A 19726-nucleotide genomic window follows, 5' to 3' on the forward strand; every position below is an offset into this window, starting at 1 on the left:
TGGCTGTGTTTCTAACCCTTCCTATCGCCATTGAGGAGAGCACAAACTAGAGAATGGCTCAAAGAACATAAAGAACAAGCTTTGTTTTCACACACAGATGCCTAACCATAAAAGATATTTCATTGTACTTGTGCAATACCCACCTCAGCAAACTTGTAGTTGATCCTGATGCTCCCTAGAAGGTACCAAAAATCACAAACGTTGAAATGGCTTGAAGCTATGTCAGGGAAGGTGTAGGCTGGATATTAGAAAAATGTTCTCCATCCAGAGGGTTTTGGGGTACCAGAATGGGCTCCCCAGGGAAGTGGTCACAGCTCCAGCCTGACAGAGTTTAAGAAGCTTTTGGACAGTGTTCTCAGGCACAGGGTGTAACTCTTGGAGGTGGTTCTGTGCAAGGCCTGGAGTTAGACAAGTTGGACTCAGTTATCATTGTGGGTCCCTTCCAACTTGGCATATTCTGTGACTCTCTTGATAAACTGACTAATTGAACTTGGACAAACGGACTTACGAATCATCACTCCCTCATTAGCATTATCTAGGTAAAAAAAAAAAAATCAACACCTCTCCTCATGGAGTGCTGCAGCTTCCAAATCTGTATATAGATTTATAGATATTTAGATTTACTGTATGAATACCTCAAGGAAAACACAGACCCTGGGGAGTAAGGCCGACAGTTAAAACAGATACAACTAATACATGGATGAAATACCACTCTTGGAAGAAAATATTTTTTGGTACAATTCTAGATATATCTTGATACATAGTTATTCCAAGCTTCTTTTGCTCTCAGAAATGCTGATTGTTGAGAGTTTAGACTCTTTCTTACATCTTAAAAGTGATTCTAAAGAGATGGCAAAGATGAGTAACTGAAGTGGAAAAGTAAGTAACTGATGAAGGACAAACCAAATGACCTCTACCATATCTCTTGCCATTTGTTCTTCATTGTGCATTGTAGAATATACACTTATTCTACAGCTCTATTCCACAAGTCTTTTAACAGCAGGAAAAATCCATAAACCCTGCATGCAAATGACATGCAGGGCTGTCATAAGCCATAAGCCCTGCATGCATAAGCCCTTCTGGTAACTGACAGCATTGAGTCAGAATAAGTAACTGGATTGTCCCAGCCTGTTCCACATTTATTGTTTAACAATGGATGGTAGCAGTGTTCCCATCAGAGAGCTTCAGAGGTAGGAAAACAAACTGAAAAAACATCTTTGACAGAATTGCCAGAAATCCTTCATGCTTCTTACCTCAAACTTGGAGCAGCAAATCATATCTGTGGCACTAATTAGGAAAGAAGAAACTGTCAATGTGCTTCATCTTAGGTAAAGCAAATGCAGTGAACTGAATTTAAGATCATTTTACCAAAGTTTAAAAATAGCAACAAAAGGAGAACTTACGTTGTTGAAAATACATTTCTGCAGTCTATTAGGTGCCTTTTAGTACATGAATGCACTTTCAAAAGGAAAAAGTGTGCCAGCCATTTACGTACTTTCAAAACATAACTGTGTGGTAATTTCTTGATCTTCTTCCTACAATGAATATATAAAACTTAATTGATTTTTGTCTTAGAATACTTATCACCATCAAAGCAAATGTCATCATAAATGTCACTACCAAGACACACTTAGCAGAAGTTAATATATTTGAGCAAAGTCAGTGGGTACAAAATAAGCCTCCAAAAATATAATTAGGATCTACTGACTCAGGCTTTAAAAAAAGCTGAAGTTTTAGGCTTATACACTACATTAGACTAAATATTCTCTATTTCTAGATTTAATCTATTTTATCTAGTTCAAACTTCTTCACATAGTTTATTTTCATGGCAACAAAAGAATTTTTGGGAAGTGACAAAGCTAAATTTCAAACACACACAATATATTTCAAGAGTAGCACAAAGGAAGCAATATGATCTTAAGTTTATATCCATCCCCCACGATGAATAAACCAAACTAGCAATTCTCTAGCTGTGATTTCTAGTCAAGAAACACTGCAAAGAAGCTTATTAAAATGTAACTTGAATCTTTAATCCTTTGTAGAGCCAAACATTCTCCAGACATTACCCTCCAGATTTTACTCTCCATAGGAGAAAGCAAATGGAGAGACATTGCATGGTGGTCTTCTGTGAATCTGTTCTTCAACCTATGTATTCCTTTGAAGTTCTACTCTTTGGTGATGAAAAAGGGGGAGAATTTATTTTGAAAAACTAAAATATTCAAATTAATATTGTGTGCAATAAGAGGATAACTTTCTAAACCACAGTGAATACATGTGTGTGAGCATGTGCGTGTTCACATTCATTCTATATGAAATTAACTAACTAAATATGTTTTGGAATGAGAAGATGAAATTTAACAAAACAAACACATACCCTGCAGAAGTATCCTTCTGCAGAAGTATCCATCCTGTTCCCTTAAATCTTCATCTATAAACAACTGGTTACTGTGTTACCAGCTCTGCCTCAGCCTTAAGAGCAAGATCAGACTGTTCATAACTAATAACAACCACAGATGCCAATGAGCACTATTTTAGGATGAAAGTTCATAATTTCTTAACCTGTCAATCACAGTCTCTGACATATCTCATGTATTCCAAAGTAAAAAATGACTTTTCGGATTTAAAAATTTCCAGAGCTTTTTATTCACACTTTTTTCTTAGGTATTTTTCAGTACAGTAGGAAATAAAAAAAATACAAAAAATATAAGAACAATCAATGTACAAAACACAAAATATATTTACAGTAGAATTTGTATCATCCTGATTTACTTCACGCTAAATCTTTTTCAGTGGATTTGACAACCCATTCTCTGGAACCTTGATCATTCATCTCCAGTATCAGCAGCTACCTTCTGATAAAAAGAGTAAATTTTGCATCCAAAATTTGAAAATGACTAATGAATTTTGTCTTTGAATTAGATTTACCAAATATGAGGTCTCCGTAAACTGTTTAGATATAACAGTGTCCAGACAATCCTAAGCCCATTTCATTCACTAGCTAGATGAATTAACATTAGCTTTCTGTCACTGATTTTCTTTATTTTTATCAAAGTCTTCTTTGTAAGTTCCATGGTTTCATCCCACTTGTTTTTGTCAGGGCTTGTGTATGTCACCAAGTTCTCAGTGTACTGCAGGACTGACTTCAAAAACCTATGAGAAATAACATTAGAGAAAAAACTCCTTTAAGGATTTAAAAAGAAAAATTAAAAAAAAAAAAGAGAAGAGAAGAATTTGCAATGCCTGACTTAAAGCTGCAAACATCTTTATGTTTCCAAATCTCCTTCAGGAGGATTGGATGATCAATACATTAAGGTTTGCTCTACTTTTGGAGAACCCTCCCTCTCAAACTAAGATGGGAAAATCTTCAGAACTGCAATTAACAGCACCATAGAAAGAATAGAGACCAAATGTGTGACAGAGTTTTCCCCAAATAGCTTCCCTTTGCTTTCTTGATTTGCATTTCTTGCAAATGTTTCACAATGTATGTGATATCCAACCAGCTGTTAATTAACACACAAGAGTAAAGTCAGCAGCATACTGAGTGCAACTTTTATGTATTAAGATTCCCTATCTACACTTCAAGAAAGTTATTTTAGAGCTCCTGAGTGAACATTGTCCAAGGTAAAATTATGACTATAATGATGAAAAATCTCTACAGTACACATCAAAATGGAATTCTGGGGCAATTCCTATTTTCATAAAGTAAATTTATATACTCACTTTAGATACTGCTGATAATCAAAAGGATTCTTCTTACAAACTGAATGAACACTGACTAGTTCCACAGTAATCAATAGTAAGATGAGCCGCAACACTGGAGACAAAAATTTAATGCTAGAAGTAAAATAAAAATACTTAAATAAACAAACTAAAACCAAATTAAAAAGAAATCATTAATATAAAAAAATATTAAGACTTGTGCATCAAATCTAAATTGCTGGATATTGTAGAATTGGGGGAAAAAAAGACTATGAAATGTCCCTCAGCAAAAAGCAGTGCAAATCCCAGAAAAGTAAACAGAGACTATAAACTGAAAATGAGGGGGGAAGAGAAGACAAATATCTAAGATTCCAAAGAAAAACTCGTGAGCTCCCATTAAGCCATAGATAATAAACTACAGTTCAACTGAATCACAAATGTGTATCATCAGTTGTCAGTTTAAGCTATGTTTCTTAAGTAACATGGTTAACATTTTTGGGAACATTACCTTGCCAGTAACACAATACTTATAAAACTATGGAAAGCCTCTATGATTAGGAAAAAAATTAATGGAGTATTAAAATATCTTCTATCTATAAAGAAATTGATTCAAGTGTAAAGATAAAAAGCAGTAAAATAAAGAAGATATAATCTTCAAATCAGTTAAACCTATTGCAGTCAGATAAAACTTGGAAATGGCATTTATATACCCAAATAGGAAAAGCCAGAAATTTAAAAAAATACAATCTAACATTCAAGTAGTACCTAATTTGAAAGCTTTCAATTAACAGTGCCATAATCTAGCAATGCCCTCCAAATTAGTCTCCAATTTGAGAGTTTCTTGTTATTTCAATATTGCTACTTAATAGAAATCTAATAATAATCTGGTAAATAAATAAATATGTTTGACACTTGACTCTGAAATGGTTAACAAGAACACGTGAACACTGTTGACTTTAAACTTCCAAGTGAATCCACTGAAAGGCAGCAACAGCAGCGTGCAGCCACTCTCTCATAAACCTAACCACAGAGTAAAGCAAAGCCAGCAGCCAACCTGTTCAGCATCCGCCGATAGTTGTGCCGCTGGCGGGAGCGCAGAGTCTTGTTAAGCCACTGCGTGTGTCTCAGCCCAGCGCCGGCAATAACCTGTTGGGACACTTGATGGCACTGCGCGCTTATTTTGCGGAGTACCACCACTACTTCCAGGACAGGTCGTGGGCAATACAGCGTGCAAATGTGTGTATCACAAAGTTCCACCAGCAGCCTCCAAAACAGAAAGGGATTTTTTAACGTCAATCCTTTGTTAGCTAGATTAAACATTGGATACATTTCATATTAAGTGCGGTTTGACTCATAATGTTTTAATTCAGAAAACCTGGAAACAAACTGCCCTTACCTCATGACTGAAAAAAAACAAGGATCTGTGTAGTAGGAGTAGTGATTGTGTTTTCTATCACTTTATTGAATATAAATGCAAAACTGATTATGATGAATATGTTTCCCATTTCAGATCAAAGAAACACAACCACAATAAACAAAACTGCCTGGCTGAAATTATACACTGAACACATCAAATCACAGCAGGGCTGTGGTTGAAGCCTCCCACCATAGCTCAACTCACAATGAATTAACTCCCACCAAAATAAAACTCACTGAAACAAATGCTATTAATTAGTACTCCCATTAGTGTGTGGTCTTTCTTCTGGGCTGAACAAGAAGCAGACTTAACATTGCGTAAAATGCAGGTGGTGAGGCCATTTTTTTAATCAACACCACACCAGATCATGCTTTGTTAAAGCTCACAAATATCTTCCTGCTGTCATATCTGCTACACTAATGCGTCACACATCACTTTAAACACTCTGTTCTTATAGAAGTGTTTCTTAATCTCCCTCTGTTCTTATAGAAGTGTTTCTTAATCTCCCTCATGCTCAGTTTATCCCTGAGATAGCAAAACTTTAATGACTTGAAGTGATAAAGGCAGAACACTCAGAAGGTCTAACACACCAATAATTAGGCTTCTTTCCTCCAAATAATGAATTTGCATATTGGTGGGTAGGAAGCAGAAGATCCACATGCTATATAAGTAACAGGTAAAATCAGCAACAGGTAAAATCCTCTTGGCTATATGCCACTCATGCCTAATGGGTTTGATTAGGATATGTTTTGTTCAACATATTCATTCAGTCGTGGGAATCTTAAGGCTGCTCTAAGAGTGGCAAAAGTCAAACTATTTTGATTATTATTCCAAATTGGGCACTGGAACTAATGCACCTCCAAGTCTGACACCAAGTATAACAAGATATTTTCTCTTTCTGAATCTTGATATTAGAGTATGAAGAATAGAATTACATAGCAGCCTATTGCCATTTTGAACACCACACACAGCTGTGACACCAAGCACACTAAAACGATTTTCTGATGCAGTTTTAGCACAAACCAGGCTAAAACCCAACCTAATCTAGTAAGTACACAAATACTTAAAGTATTTTGTTTTAGTGGTCTGAAAAAAAAAAAGGTTATTTTTTCAGTCTAATTTTCAAGTAAAATCTCTACTGTAATTCCAAAATGTACGTCTCATCCTTATTTTGAAGATGATGTTCAGCTTCAATCCTAAAATTTTCAGATTAAATCAGTAGCAACACTAGAAAAGTGCATACAACATTTCAAGTGTTTCTCTGCAAACAGGCACGGGATAATTTAGGTTTGAGAATTCTTACTTTGGGCTGCAAGTAGATGCTGACAGCAGGAACCAGGAGGGCATCAAACTCACCTCTCTGTTAGGACACTGTTGATAGGATCATCTGAACCACAGCAATTCTGGGGCATATAATGCTGCAACTGAGATATAATTTCAGATATCATCAAAATTAAAGCATTAGCTTCAGCATTTCCTTCCAACCTTAAAAACAAGAGAGAAAAAAAAATATTTGACACTATAAAATGGTCAAGTACTTATTTCTTAAATGGCATAGATCAAGATGCAGATTTTTTGGATAGCAGTGTATTCAGCATCCACTCTTATGCTCTCATATAATTTCTTTCTCTTCTACCTTACAAGCAAGATTTTCTTTCTCCAACTAAAGAAAGCTTTTCTCATTGTTAGCAATATTCAAAACCCTTCTTAATCCTCCATTCATAAAAAGCCTACAGTATACTGATTATATGATAGATGCATTAAATTTTCTTCTCTCAGTTCTAAACAAGTACAATATCCTCCAGTGATATTATTAATGACTTCCTCCTTTTCAAATGATGATAGAATGCTACATTCTTTTTCTAACTAATATCTTACATAAAGTTTCCCACTGGTTACCTAATCCTTTTCAGAATAAGGAATTATTTGCTTTTTTTATATCTGGTGATCTTATACAACACACACATACCCTTTAATCTTTTGTTCTTTTTCCTCAGGCACTGTTGCCAATTCAGGCCATAAATGGATGCTCTTCATACATTCCAGCACCTCAAAAACATATAATGAAAAATGTTTTGTAAAGTAGAGACTTTGACATGCTTTTGTTAGTGGCCCATTTAGAAAAAAACTGCAACAGACAGTGAGTTATTTGTTCACTAGTCATAACCATGTAAGCTAACTTCATTTGTTAAGGTTTAGGTTAGGGCAAAGTCTGGATGTACACTTCCATGCTAAAACATTATCTGAACAAACTAATTTAATATTCTATTTTTTTTAAATATAAAAAATTAACTAACATTACTTTTGCAACACACTGTTTGCATGCTGTTGAAAATAAAAGGACTAGGTATGTCTACTGCAATCTCAAATCAATAGAGAAACATCCTCAAGCAGTTCATTAAATTGATTGGCAGAGAACTACAATGACATTGGAAAGTAGATTTTGCTACCATGACAGAATCTTAACAACTGGCCTTCATACAGTAAAAAAACTTAGTAACAGCCTAATCCTGGAGACAGGACCTAGCAGGGGTTCTGACATAAAAAAACATATGGAGATTAAGAAAACTACAGAAAAGCAAACACTCAGGTAAGAATTTAGTGATTTAGACTATTTAGTGATCTAGAAAACAAATATGGTATTAATTGCATTAACAGGAGCCTGCATAATTATATCTCATTTTAGCAACTCTGATTTCCTTTATGTTTTAAAAAATAAACCAAAAGAAATAATAAAAAATATGTAAAGTTTGAACTTTTTTTAGGACAATCAAAGCATGAAGAATTAGATAATTTTGAGGATTCACAATTTTAAGGACCACAATGCTGTCACAGATGGAAGTACCTACCTGTTTCTTGAGTCGGGAAATTGGATGAAATCGAGATTGGTAGCAACTTGCACAGCTCATCAGTGGTTTTATGATCATGTGTTCCTGATTTACAAGATCACAGACAATACACAACAGTTTCTCTAAGCTGTTCTAATCATATGCAGACTTAGAATTAGACTTCATTTTATGCATGCCACCTATAGCACTGATGTCAATAAACACTTCCAAATGTCTAAGGGTTGAAAGAAGTAATCAGTACAATGAGTGGTTAAAGCTTAATTTCACATATTTTAACTATGAAGCCTGACAGCAGCTGACAGAAAAGCAACAAAGTATTCTCTTAGTGCAGCAGCACACAATACATCTTGAGAAACCAAAAAAAGAGCTGCAACTAATAAATGGAAGATTTATCTCATAGGTTGCTGCAAGATATTGAAAGAAGTAATCTCAAATATAAACAGGAAACTGGGGAGAGCAAACACAATAATTGCTGATGTTGAGAAACACAGTGCTAGGCAAAAAGTGTTTACAAATTCATAGTGTAAGTATAGATACAAATAACACTTCTATTAGGAAGGCACTACTATTTACAGTGTCTCAGAAAAAGAAAATCTCAATAACTACACACTACATACCTCAGTGGGTGAGCCACAGATGTTCTACATACCTTTCAGATAATTCTGCAGATAAACAGGCTGGTTCATCAATACGATTTGACAAAATTAACTGGAACCATTATAATTTACGGATCAACCATTTGAATAAGGACTGGTTCAGCCAACAAATTATAGTACAACAGGAAAGGGTAACATTTTGGAAAACCTTCTGTACTTATTTCACTACAAAACTAGGTTTCACATTTTTTTACTTGGAGGAATATTTCATTTGCACAAAAAGCAGTTGTCAGGAAAGATTCAGTCCTAAAACTCTAAAATAATATTTTGTATCCAAAATAACAAAAAAAAAATCTTCCGAGAACAAAATACTGGTCCCTACCTTAAGAGAAAACATAGCCTCATCTGAGAATCTGCAGAGAATTGTAATAGCAAATCCAACTATTTGGTTAGCTATTTCTCTGGGAAATGTTTCTAGATTGATCTCTCCATGGCTTAAACGATCTCTTATACGTGGGCCCTCCTGGTGGTTCAAGAAATCCCAAAGGAAGTCCTGTGGAAACACACACCAACAATATAGAATTCTATTCCATGTGTATTCATACAAAATTGAACATATTGTGTGTATAGAATAGCTCTGAAAGACAAGTATGTGACCATGTCTATATTATAGGGGTGTCCAGATATTCAGAAAAAAAGCCAGTGCAAACTGTACCTGTAACATACATTCTATACTGTGACAGCTATCAACAGATTTCCATCAGCTTTGTGTCGCAGGCCCTTCACAGCCCGACTGCCTCTGGCAACAGAACAGTAACCTCAGATGTCCCCATACTCTCAAAAGACCTCTAAACTCAGCCCCCCTAGTTTTCCTGATCACAATCTGTCTGGGTAGTAAGATGCAGAATGTGCTCTGGTAGGTCTGAGCCACATTTTTGTGCTATCTACCCAGACAGTGTAAGGCATGTCTCACAAGCAATCAGAAATAAGTTTTGAAATATCCCTGTATGAGGCATCAGTTCCTCTTCTGCTCCATTCAGCTGAACTTCAGGAGTCTAAAGACAAATATATCTGAGACACTTATATTTCAGAAAGAAATCTAGTCCCATACCCCAGTGCAAATATAGCTTGTCAGGTATGACTTTGCATCCTCCACAATAAAAAAAGACTAACAAGCTTCTAAAGTTCTAAGCTGCTGGACATAAGCTATATGAAATAAGTGAGTATTAGGCATATCATAAAGATTATTACTAAGTGAAACAAACAAACAAAAGACAACAATGACAAAACCCTAGAACACTTCCAAAACACTTTCCATGGCAGGCTCTTTAAGAACTACAGGTAGCTGGTTGACTTCTTCATTATCCAAATGCTTTGCTAGCATCTAGGAAAAAAAAAAAATAGAATAGAAATTTATTGAATTATTGAAGACCATATAATCAAAGAAGAAACACCAACTAAAATAGTTTTCCTAACCTGATGTGATTACTTCTACTACTCTAGAATCAAGATGCCTAATTATTACTGACAAACAACTTGAAATAATCCAATCAACTTCTAAAACTGAGGATTTATGCTGACAAGATTTATTTGTATTTATTTTGAATAACTGAATCTAGGAAAATAGCAGAATGTTTGTTTCTGTGGAGTGATGAATTTCAAGATAAAAACATGAAGAAAAAAAAATAGTCTGTTCATTATAATTTGTATTAATTTTGATATTTGCTGAAGCATTCCAAATTTAAAGTGTTTACTGTCCACCATATTTTATTTGGGAGAAAAGTTAGAAATAATGCCATATTCAACAAAAGAAAGTGCATTCTTAACTCTAGTAATGGGAAACATGCATGGTTTAAATTCTGACATTGATATATATTTAGAAAAAATCACAGTACCTCATCAAAAGTGGTGTAGAGAGCAGAAGACTAGAACAAAACACAAAACACAAATAATATTATTTGGTTTTCAAACAAAATCAATTAACTAGTCATGTATATAAAACTTTAGTTTATTCATTTGCGTAAGATACCAGAGGTGCATGAATAGCAAAAAAGTCCCCTTATGAATGAAAAAAGGCATTTTGGGATCTTGTGCTCAGTTTTTTAAAGCAAATATATCATGTCCTGCTTTTCACCCTAAACTACTGTTTCTGAACTTTAATCTTCCACTACTTTTTCAGTCCTTTTTAGAGGCAGACATTTAAAAATATATTAAAGGCATTCATGAATCACAACTGGAGATCTGTAAATAATGTTACAAAATTGATTGAAATTTTGTGGGGAAAATCTGTAAATGGTCTATACATTAGACTTCTAGAATAACTCTTTTGTAAATATTGTAAGCACTAAATCATAATTGACTTTAGACAAAAGTTTACCTCCGCTGTTAGCAATCGATTTGGACATTTATTAGTTGTAGTGAAGAGCAATCTAAGTCCAGCTTCCAGCTGAGGAAGTAAGAGAATCACACTGTCAGCATACCTGAAAAAGTAACAGAGATATCCAAAGGGGTGTTTTTCTTCCTTATAAATATAAAGCATTTCAGAGTTACAGTCTCAGGCTAAACAACCCTTACAAAATTCCTTTGTAATGCACTTTGTAAACAAACAATAAATGACTACCTGTGCCAAACAGAAACTGACCACTGAATCCAAGCTCAGAGATGAGAATAACTCACAAAAAGATGAGCATGGGAGAGGAAAACAAACCAATACACTTTTTTTTAAAATTCAAAATATGTGTGATTTAACGTATGAAGATTTATTTCCACTTGCTTTGTAAACCTCTCCTTTTTTGCTACATCTCCAACAGCTCTTTTTGGGCTTCAAAATATAGTTTATAATCTTAGTTGGCACAAAACAAAGCCATAACTCAATGAACTTTCCAAGCCATCACCGTAACAAAGCATAACTATATGCTGTGAAGTAATTTAGTATGAAGCCTTGGAATCTGCAAATGTAGTTATAAAAATACAGAATATATTCTTTTTAGATTCTATTAAAAAAAAAAACCAAAATCTTACCTGCTTTGCTTGAAAGCTGTTAAAGCAGCGATCCAAAATGGTAACATAATTTTTAATACAAAACTGGACAGTTTTACAAGTTCTTCAGCTATGGAAAGTATTTCACTATTAAGATCTGCAAGTTAAAAAAACAACATTGAAAAATTACACATAATCTACACTTCACTAATGAATTTTAAATATTTTACTGAAAATATGATATAATTTCAACATTTGTAAAGGGAAATTTAAAAGTTATCAATTTTCTTTTAACTATGCAAGTACGACAGTAGCCATACTTAAGATCAGAATTTAAATATGTAAGATTGTTTTTCTGGTGATAATATAAAATTATAGAGTAAAATCAGTTTAAAAAGTCATGTTTGCTTTTTATTGAAAGACTACATAGCAACTGGACCCAGCTTCTATTGAGTTGTTCTCTATCTACTTCAGATACTTTAGAAAAGTATAATATTTATGAATCATTTTTATTCAGCCAGAATCAATACAATAGTATGAACATTTGAACATGAGCACGTAGTTACTATTTTATAAATTTTCTGTGTTAAAAGTACAGCATTACAAACTAACACTTCATACTTCAATGCTACCATGTAATGAAACCCACACTTATAAATTCATATTATAAATGTCTTATTCAAGAGAAAGCTTAAAATGACAAGTGTAACTTGATTACAGTAAGTGTTTTTTCAAAGCAAATCAACAGCCATAAGATTTACACTACATAATTATTGATTTGATTCCCAAAATCCCTGTCTCAATTTCTGGGACAGTTGTTCCACTGATTATATAGCATGAATAGACCATGATCACCACTGACACCAAGATCCCCTATATGCTGTTATTGCCTTAAAATAGTAGGAATAAACCAAACAAGGTGTGTGGGCCGGGAGAAGATTTTAATCTGACACTTCAAATCCTTCCCTGAGAAAAGCTTTAGTGTAGTAAATATGTGTCACCACCTTTTACTCTGTTTCAACACTACCTTCCCTGTAAGACTCAGGGCACTCCTGCTGGGACCCTTGCAGCTGGAACCCATTGATTCTGAAAAAAGTTAGATTTCATAAAGGCAAACTAGATGACTGTTACATGAAATTAATTCTCATAATCTAAAAAAAGTAACATACAGCTGAAGTCTTTTAGAAGCAGCCATATTTCATGTTTCAATGTGTTGCAATTATTTTAGAATGCAGCAGTCTTTTACTCAATAGTCAGTGAACTGTCTACATATTAAGAAGTTGCCCTACAAGCATGATTGGTTCATCTAATGACAGTGTATACAGGTATCCTAGTTAAAATTTGATCTTGGAACTCTGGGAAATGCATTATTTTCAACAGCACTTTTGGACAAGGAAACAATAGCAAAATACAGGAAAATAAAATAATTGCTAGTGGTTAAATACTTGCCTGGAAATGCATCAAGCTCCTCTAAGCTAATGAAGACCACATAAGGTCGATGTACTAAAACACTTTTAGTTTGCAGAAGATAAGTCTGTAACAACTGACCCAATCCTGCAGTTAAAAAGAGCAGCATAGCACAGTATCTAGGGAGAATACCACAATATATTAGAAAAGCTTATACAAAGAATTTTTTCTGCAAAGAACCAACATTTTTGAGTTAGGAACAAAGGGGTTTTTTTTGCTTATTTAAAAAACACCCAGAATGTACTCTCCCCACCTAAGTAGGGGCACTTAATAATTAATTGCATTTCTAAGCATGAAAAAAAGAGTAGAATTAGATTAAAACATCACTGTATTCTACATTCGCTGCTGTTGCTTCTCCTTGTACCCCATTACTCTGTCTTTTGTTCCAAGTTACTCCTCACTGCCCTGACTTAAAAAAAAAGTTAAATTTTCTTGTTTTCCCTAACAGTACAAAACCCGCTGGACCTAATCCTGGCCATCTTTGTAGTGGCTGAAGTATTCTATGGAAATCCATTTCCAAAAGAAGAGGAAGCCGCAAGGGAAATTTCTTTTCTTTCCCATAAGAGAAGTAGGGGGTTACTAACCACTAACCAAGAACTCACAAGTCTGACTGGTAAGAAAAGGAGTGATCTTTTCCTGGTAACTTACTTGGCAGGAATTTCTTGTGGTGATGCAAATCCATGCCACAAAACATTACGAAGGTTCAGACCATGTGGAGATCCAATGAATACCCTCAGTACATTCATCTAATTAATAAATAAAGCAATTACTGCATGAAAAAATCTATTATTTTTTGCCTTTCTTACCCTTCTTACTTTTATTACCTTTCCCTGGCAGTAAAGTTAAGAAGTTATTAAGAGACTACAATGTCTACTGTCAAGATGACTGGCCATCACTTGTCACAGTAGCAGAAACTCTTTACTTGCAATTCCCAGTATTCTCTGAAGGAGAATCTCTCAGGTTATTACTTGTACAGGATATAGTATAAAATATGGAAAGAATCAAACTAGCTATTAGATATCCCAAACAGTTATGACAGGCAAACAAATGAGATCAAGTTCAGCTCTTACTTCTTGTACTATAAATCCAATGTAATTTAATGCAAATTAACACAAGGTACATTTGGTAGGAAGAAAACCAGCTCAGTAGTTATTCCTTATTTCAAAACTATGTACTTACTACAGCTTGTCCAAAGACATCTGCAAGCTGCTCAGATGCAAGCAAGTCTCTTAGAAGGAAAGGACAATCATTACCCTTAAGTAAATACACCTATTAAAAAAAAAGAGCAGAACAGATAATGAATAATTTATTTTACTTCTTTGTATTTCAAACATATACCTTGACTATTTTACCCAATAACCATTTTCATTATTGTAAAAACACTAACCAAACAAAACCCACCAAATCCTCAAAAAGGCATTAAATTCTGTAATGTCATTACAAATTAAAATTTAGACAACATATCAGGAAATAGTGATATTTTATTTAATGTGACCATAGTTAGGCTTTTCACAAGGTCTGTACATATACTGCTTTTCTCTTCCAAAAAATCCCACAAAAACCAGTAAGGCACAACAAGAACACCTAATTAAGGGAATAAACTCTACCAAGGACAGTGTATTTTTACAATAGAAATTTACAAGGTCTGTCAATGTGAAAGGGAGGAGACATGTGGTTCATATTCTGATTCAGACTGTTCTTTAAACTAAATTTTATCCTTGTTGGACAATAATAGCATTTCAATTTTCAACTGCTATCACAGCTTCCATTCTTTGTACTCTCCCTGACTTTTTTTTCCAATCTTTGGTGATTTTTTTTACTGAAAAATTTACCACGCCCCACAATTGGGCAAATTGGTTTGTAAGTTAGCCCACTGCTCTTTCTCTATCATTTCCTTCTCCAGAGCTCCTCATAGATATTGAACAGCCAGCCATTTTAACTTACATGGCTGTAAAACAGCCCAGCAGCAAAAACTGTTTAAGTAGCTGTTTCTCTCTTCTCCCTAGGAAAGAAGTTACCCAGTAGCCTGTTTTTCCAACTGTATGCCATCCCTCCCAGAAGTTAATACACCATCAAATCTTCTGTGGAAGCTATGCTACCCTACTTCAGTTAAATAAATCAAACTAATTAAGACCTACTCTGTACAGTGATCAATCAAACACGTTTCTTTCCTAATTAAATTAGTTAGTAACAGCACTCACACAAGCAACTCTACAAGCACGTTTCCATCAGCACAACTGGATCCAGGAAAGAACCTCTGTCCAACTCAAAATGTATGTGGGCTATTAGTGTACTACTACAGAACAGGGTAATATCACTTTTTTCAATGTACAATTAAATCCAAGAGCTCATTCCCATCTTATAAAGCCAAGATAGACTTCTCATGCGGGCACTTACGTCACCCAAGGCTCGCTCCAAGCATGATGTTAGTTTCATTAAGCCTAGAGCAACTTCTGTAGCTTGTGTAGATTGTAAAACATCAAACACTTCCAGAAATACCTGCATGATGGGGGAGAGGAAGAAGGTTGTGCTCAATATTTAAAAGGAAAGATCACATAGCCAATAGCACAGAGAAATGTAAATATTCCTCTGTGATAGTTGCTGTGCAAATGTGGAAAGAAAACCACGCCAAAGAAACGAAAGTGTAGATACCTGGACAGAAACTTCCCTAGAATACCTCTTGATATCTAGTGACTTACATATTTATAAATATCCATAATTACTTTACAAGGTAAAACTTGGCATTAGGCACATATTATTAAAAAACAAAATCCTACAAACTAATGTTAGAACAGGCCCAAAGCTCCTCATGTTGTCTAACACAAAATCTAATTACAAAGTCAGAAAAATTATAAGCAACCATCTATCAGAGAAGGACAATTAGTTACAAATTCTAAGCACTTTTGTTCATGGATGTCTCTTCTGTCTTCTCACATTAAACTTCCACAAAGAGTTCAGGTGCCAAAATACAAACTTAAGAGAAATTTCCATACCTCTGTGCAGTTTGTCCAGTGGAACCACGATGCATACTGAATTACAAACTGCTCCTTGGTCAGAGATTTGAAGTACAAATTAACAGATTCACAGACAGGTCCTAAAGATCGTATGCTTTTGATATAATCCACACTTTGATCTTAAATTGAAAAACAGAAGGTGATTAGGGTACCAACCTTCCTGAAGGCCTAATATTTTAAAACTCACTAGGGATAAAACCTGCTACAGTTTGTGTACATATTTAGCACAGACAATTTTATCCCAACTATTTTAGCACAACCAATACAATACAATTTACTGTCCAAAACACCACTCAGAAAAGGTATTAAAAAGTAAAACTGCAATGCAAATCCAGGTAATACCAAGCACCTTCTCTGAATAGAACAAAAAAACAACCCAAAAATTCTACCCCAACAAAAACTTAACACAAGAAAATATGAAAGTAAATAGGATCATTGTGTTCTGCTTTTGTTGAAATGTGAAAAAACTACTAGAATTTCTATAGAAATTCCATACATCAAGCTGGAAGCTAGTGCAGGCTCAGTGAGAGTCAAAATGCACCACTTATGGCCTTTAAAGAAGGTAGATGGATGTGGTACCTTACAGAGTGGTATCACTGCCTCTTTTTAATGGGACACTTTTTATAGGAAAACAAATTCTTATGGTTTACTGAAAGCTATTTCTACCACCTCTGGAAATCAATAACAGAGCTTGCATGATGGAATTTGGCAAATTAAAATTCTATTAATTCATCAGGACATAAACACTTTGTTTTGGTTAAAAAACAACTACAAACTATTCCACATAGAAGTGAAACAGGACTGTACTTCTGTACAACCGAAAGCTGGGAAACACAAACAGAAGCAACAGTAGCAATATTGATGGCCCCAGGCTTTTAAATTTAGCACAAAAGGAATATAAAGAACACAGAAGAAAACAATTATGGGGTTGGAGAGAAGCAGAACTGAACCCCTTATGTTACAGGCACATAAAGCTGGGAACCAAGATGAAGGCAAAGTAGGAGCTACTTAGGTAGCACAGATCACACGAACCTTAGGAGCCAGCAAAAGCCAAATACCAAATGCAGATGAAAAATTTAAAGCTCTTTGTAGATATGAACTCTACATACCACAGAGCTAATGCTGTACTGTAACAAACTGTCAGAACTCAGCTAGAATTGCTATGAGCTGTACTGCAATTCTGCATCAGTCTTACATACATCACTACTACAGCAGGTAAACACCAACCTGATTCAAGGTAACACACATGCTCTGTAACAGCTGGCCAACAAACTTCCCCGTTTCCAGATAAAATATTATCAATATCATAGGTGTCTTTCTTCTCAAATCCAAGTTTGCAAATCACATAGTGCACAGGTTGAGAAAGGCAAGTAGTGACCGAGTCTGGCAATGCCATCTAGAAAAAACACACACACACACACAAAGAGAATCCTTGTAACAAGAAAGCCAGAAAGCACACGAGGACAAAAAAACTACTAGAACATACCCATCAGCACAGCTACACAGACAGTAATACACTGTCTGTAAACAAGCTGTTTGGGTTTGCAATGCAAGTTTCATTCACATACTTGATGAAAGGAACTCTCAACCAGAACTACCTTCATAAAACTGGGGGAAAGCATTGCTCTGTTTTCACAAGGTCAGGAGGGTGAATTTCAGAATGGTTATATCTAGTGAAACTGTGACAAGACAGACTGAAGCAAAATATCCTGGTTTATACATAAATTTTCTGCCTAATCTGAGCTTGCAGAGAAACTGATGCTACTTCAAGTAAACCAAGAGCATCAGTCCTTAAAACCAGCAAGATCCTTGGAGGGAGGCAGGGGAAGAACACGTGAATTCTGTAGCAATGTTAGTGTAATTTAAGCATTCATGCTATTTTCACATTAGTCTAAACAGAAAAATTGACTGATTCAGAAGCACACATTTAAATTTTAAAAATTGCACAGATAAAACTGTGCCATATTAACAAGGATGAAAATGCTTCTGATTTAGTTAAAAGAGTCACACTTCTTCATTCATTAGATAGACAAGAAATTGTTTGATAATGAAGTACCACAACTAATAATAATGAAAAATATGCTATTAAAGTTAAATTATAAACATTTTTCCTCTCTAATTAGGTGGCAGAATTTACCCTCACATATGTAATTTCTGAATCCATGGCTTCAAGGAGAGAAGAAATATTTACATAGCTGTCAGCACTAAGCAAGGGTAACAGTTCCCATTGGAAACCGCTATTAGCTGTCATCTGGAGTACCTACCTGCTATTTAAAGAAAAAGAAATTTAAAAATCTACAATGTTCAGAAGACATATCATTCAATCCATCTTAATTTGTGTCTCTTCCGCTTCCCGTTCGCCGTTTCTCTGTCAGAGACAGAAGGCCAGAGCAAAACCTGCACGACCGCTGTTACCCTTTACTGCCATCACTTCTGTAACACGGGCCAGGCACGGGGCGGGGCGGTGACCTTTGCAGGGAGAGCGGGCTGGCACTGGAGGAAGCGGGGCAGGGCAGGGCTGTCCCCTCCCCTCCGCGCCCTTTCCCGGGGCCCGGCCCGGCGCCCCCGCTCCGCCATGGCCGCCGCCGGCTCCGTTACCGCTGCCCGCGCGCGTCGCGTCACGGCCGGCTCGCGGGCAGGGCCCGGGCCGCCGCACGCCGCCCAGCGGGACCGCGGCCGCCGCAGCCATGGAGGGAGTGAAAAAGCGCCAGGATAAAGACACGGTGAGCGCCGCCAGGGCGAGGGGCGGCTCCGGGGGGCTGAGCTGGCCGGGCTGGGGCCCCGCCGGGAGCGGGGGCAGCGGGCAGCGGCCCCGGCGTGGGGGGGGTGTGATGCCCGACTGAGGCGGGGGTGCCGGTCCTGGCCTGCGGCGCTTCAGTTGGGAGGGAACGATGGGGCGGGGAGAAGATGGGATCTTGTGAAAATTGGTATGAGGAATGCTGTTCCCTCTCGGTTCGTGCCCGGTTTGGGATAGCTCTGCTCTTTCTGCTTGGTCAGGTGTGATGTTGGCTCATGCCCTGCGGCTGTCGTGCTGCCTTAGGCGCTGCGAGCCTGAGCTGCTGGGCTGGTAAAGAGGAGGAGCGTCCTGCCTTTGGTGGGGCAGTCTCTCCAACTCGGGGTGCTGCTCTAAACCAGAAGCCGTACCCTGTTCTGAAGGAATAAACAAGAACTCTTTCCTGTTTGTTTTAACAACTAAAACCTATTGATTGTTAAAATGGACTTACTAACAAGCAGAATTTCATCTAAATAGCAAAAGCTTTTTTTTTCTATTAGCAATCTTCCTTCTGTATGTCCAAAGTTAAGCCAATGTACTCGAGTTCAGTAGCCTAAGAACAGGCATTTTTTGGTCAAGTGCTCAAATGCAGTCAGTTCTTGAACTTCTGAGTGTTTTATTCAGAGGGTGCAAATATTTTACAGAAACATAATTGCCACATTGTGCTAAAACTTCGGGGTTTACTGTGTATTTTATACAATGATATACAGAAGAAGGTTTATTTACTAGCCATGTCTATAGAGAAATCAAAATTTTTGGTTGCCTCACTAGTAAATGCAATGACTTTTTGCAAGTGATTATAAAAACTCTTGTCACTAATAATAGCAGGTAAACTTTTAAATATCACCATTGTTAGAAGTTGTGTGCTATAGACATTAATTTTCCTCCATCATTGGTGATAGAGGTTGAAGGTAATATGCCTCACGCTGAAC

The 19726-nt window shown here is 36.2% G+C and overlaps 1 protein-coding gene across 4 annotated transcripts in view; it reads right to left on the reverse strand.

The window, feature by feature from the left end:
* ERMARD (ER membrane associated RNA degradation) overlaps positions 1-19726 on the reverse strand; it is a 38078-nt gene that overhangs the window by 11890 nt on the left and 6462 nt on the right. Inside the window, exons 1-21 of one of the 4 annotated variants that reach the window (XR_013181413.1) lie at positions 18286-18752; positions 17249-17417; positions 16001-16140; positions 15405-15506; positions 14187-14276; positions 13656-13753; positions 12990-13126; positions 11583-11697; positions 10939-11041; positions 10457-10486; positions 9875-9945; positions 8944-9112; positions 7966-8049; positions 7086-7165; positions 6473-6601; positions 4754-4963; positions 3721-3834; positions 2926-3150; positions 1404-1535; positions 1254-1287; positions 144-398 (exon numbers count right to left, since the gene is read on the reverse strand). Coding sequence is in view for 2 of the 4 variants with exons in the window: in XM_077175616.1 (XP_077031731.1) it covers positions 2988-3150; positions 3721-3834; positions 4754-4963; positions 6473-6601; positions 7086-7165; positions 7966-8049; positions 8944-9112; positions 9875-9945; positions 10457-10486; positions 10939-11041; positions 11583-11697; positions 12990-13126; positions 13656-13753; positions 14187-14276; positions 15405-15506; positions 16001-16140; positions 17249-17417 (2004 nt within the window). In the remaining 2 variants the exon portion in view is untranslated. Of the gene's footprint in view, positions 1-143; positions 399-1253; positions 1288-1403; positions 1536-2619; positions 3151-3720; positions 3835-4753; positions 4964-6472; positions 6602-7085; positions 7166-7965; positions 8050-8943; positions 9113-9874; positions 9946-10456; positions 10487-10938; positions 11042-11582; positions 11698-12989; positions 13127-13655; positions 13754-14186; positions 14277-15404; positions 15507-16000; positions 16141-17248; positions 17418-18285; positions 18753-19726 lie in introns of those variants that run through there. The other 3 variants (XR_013181412.1, XM_077175616.1, XM_077175617.1) reach the window with 3 other exon arrangements.

The sequence above is a fragment of the Agelaius phoeniceus genome, chromosome 3 (genome assembly GCF_051311805.1).
Source record: "Agelaius phoeniceus isolate bAgePho1 chromosome 3, bAgePho1.hap1, whole genome shotgun sequence".
In the NCBI taxonomy this organism is placed as follows: domain Eukaryota; kingdom Metazoa; phylum Chordata; class Aves; order Passeriformes; family Icteridae; genus Agelaius; species Agelaius phoeniceus.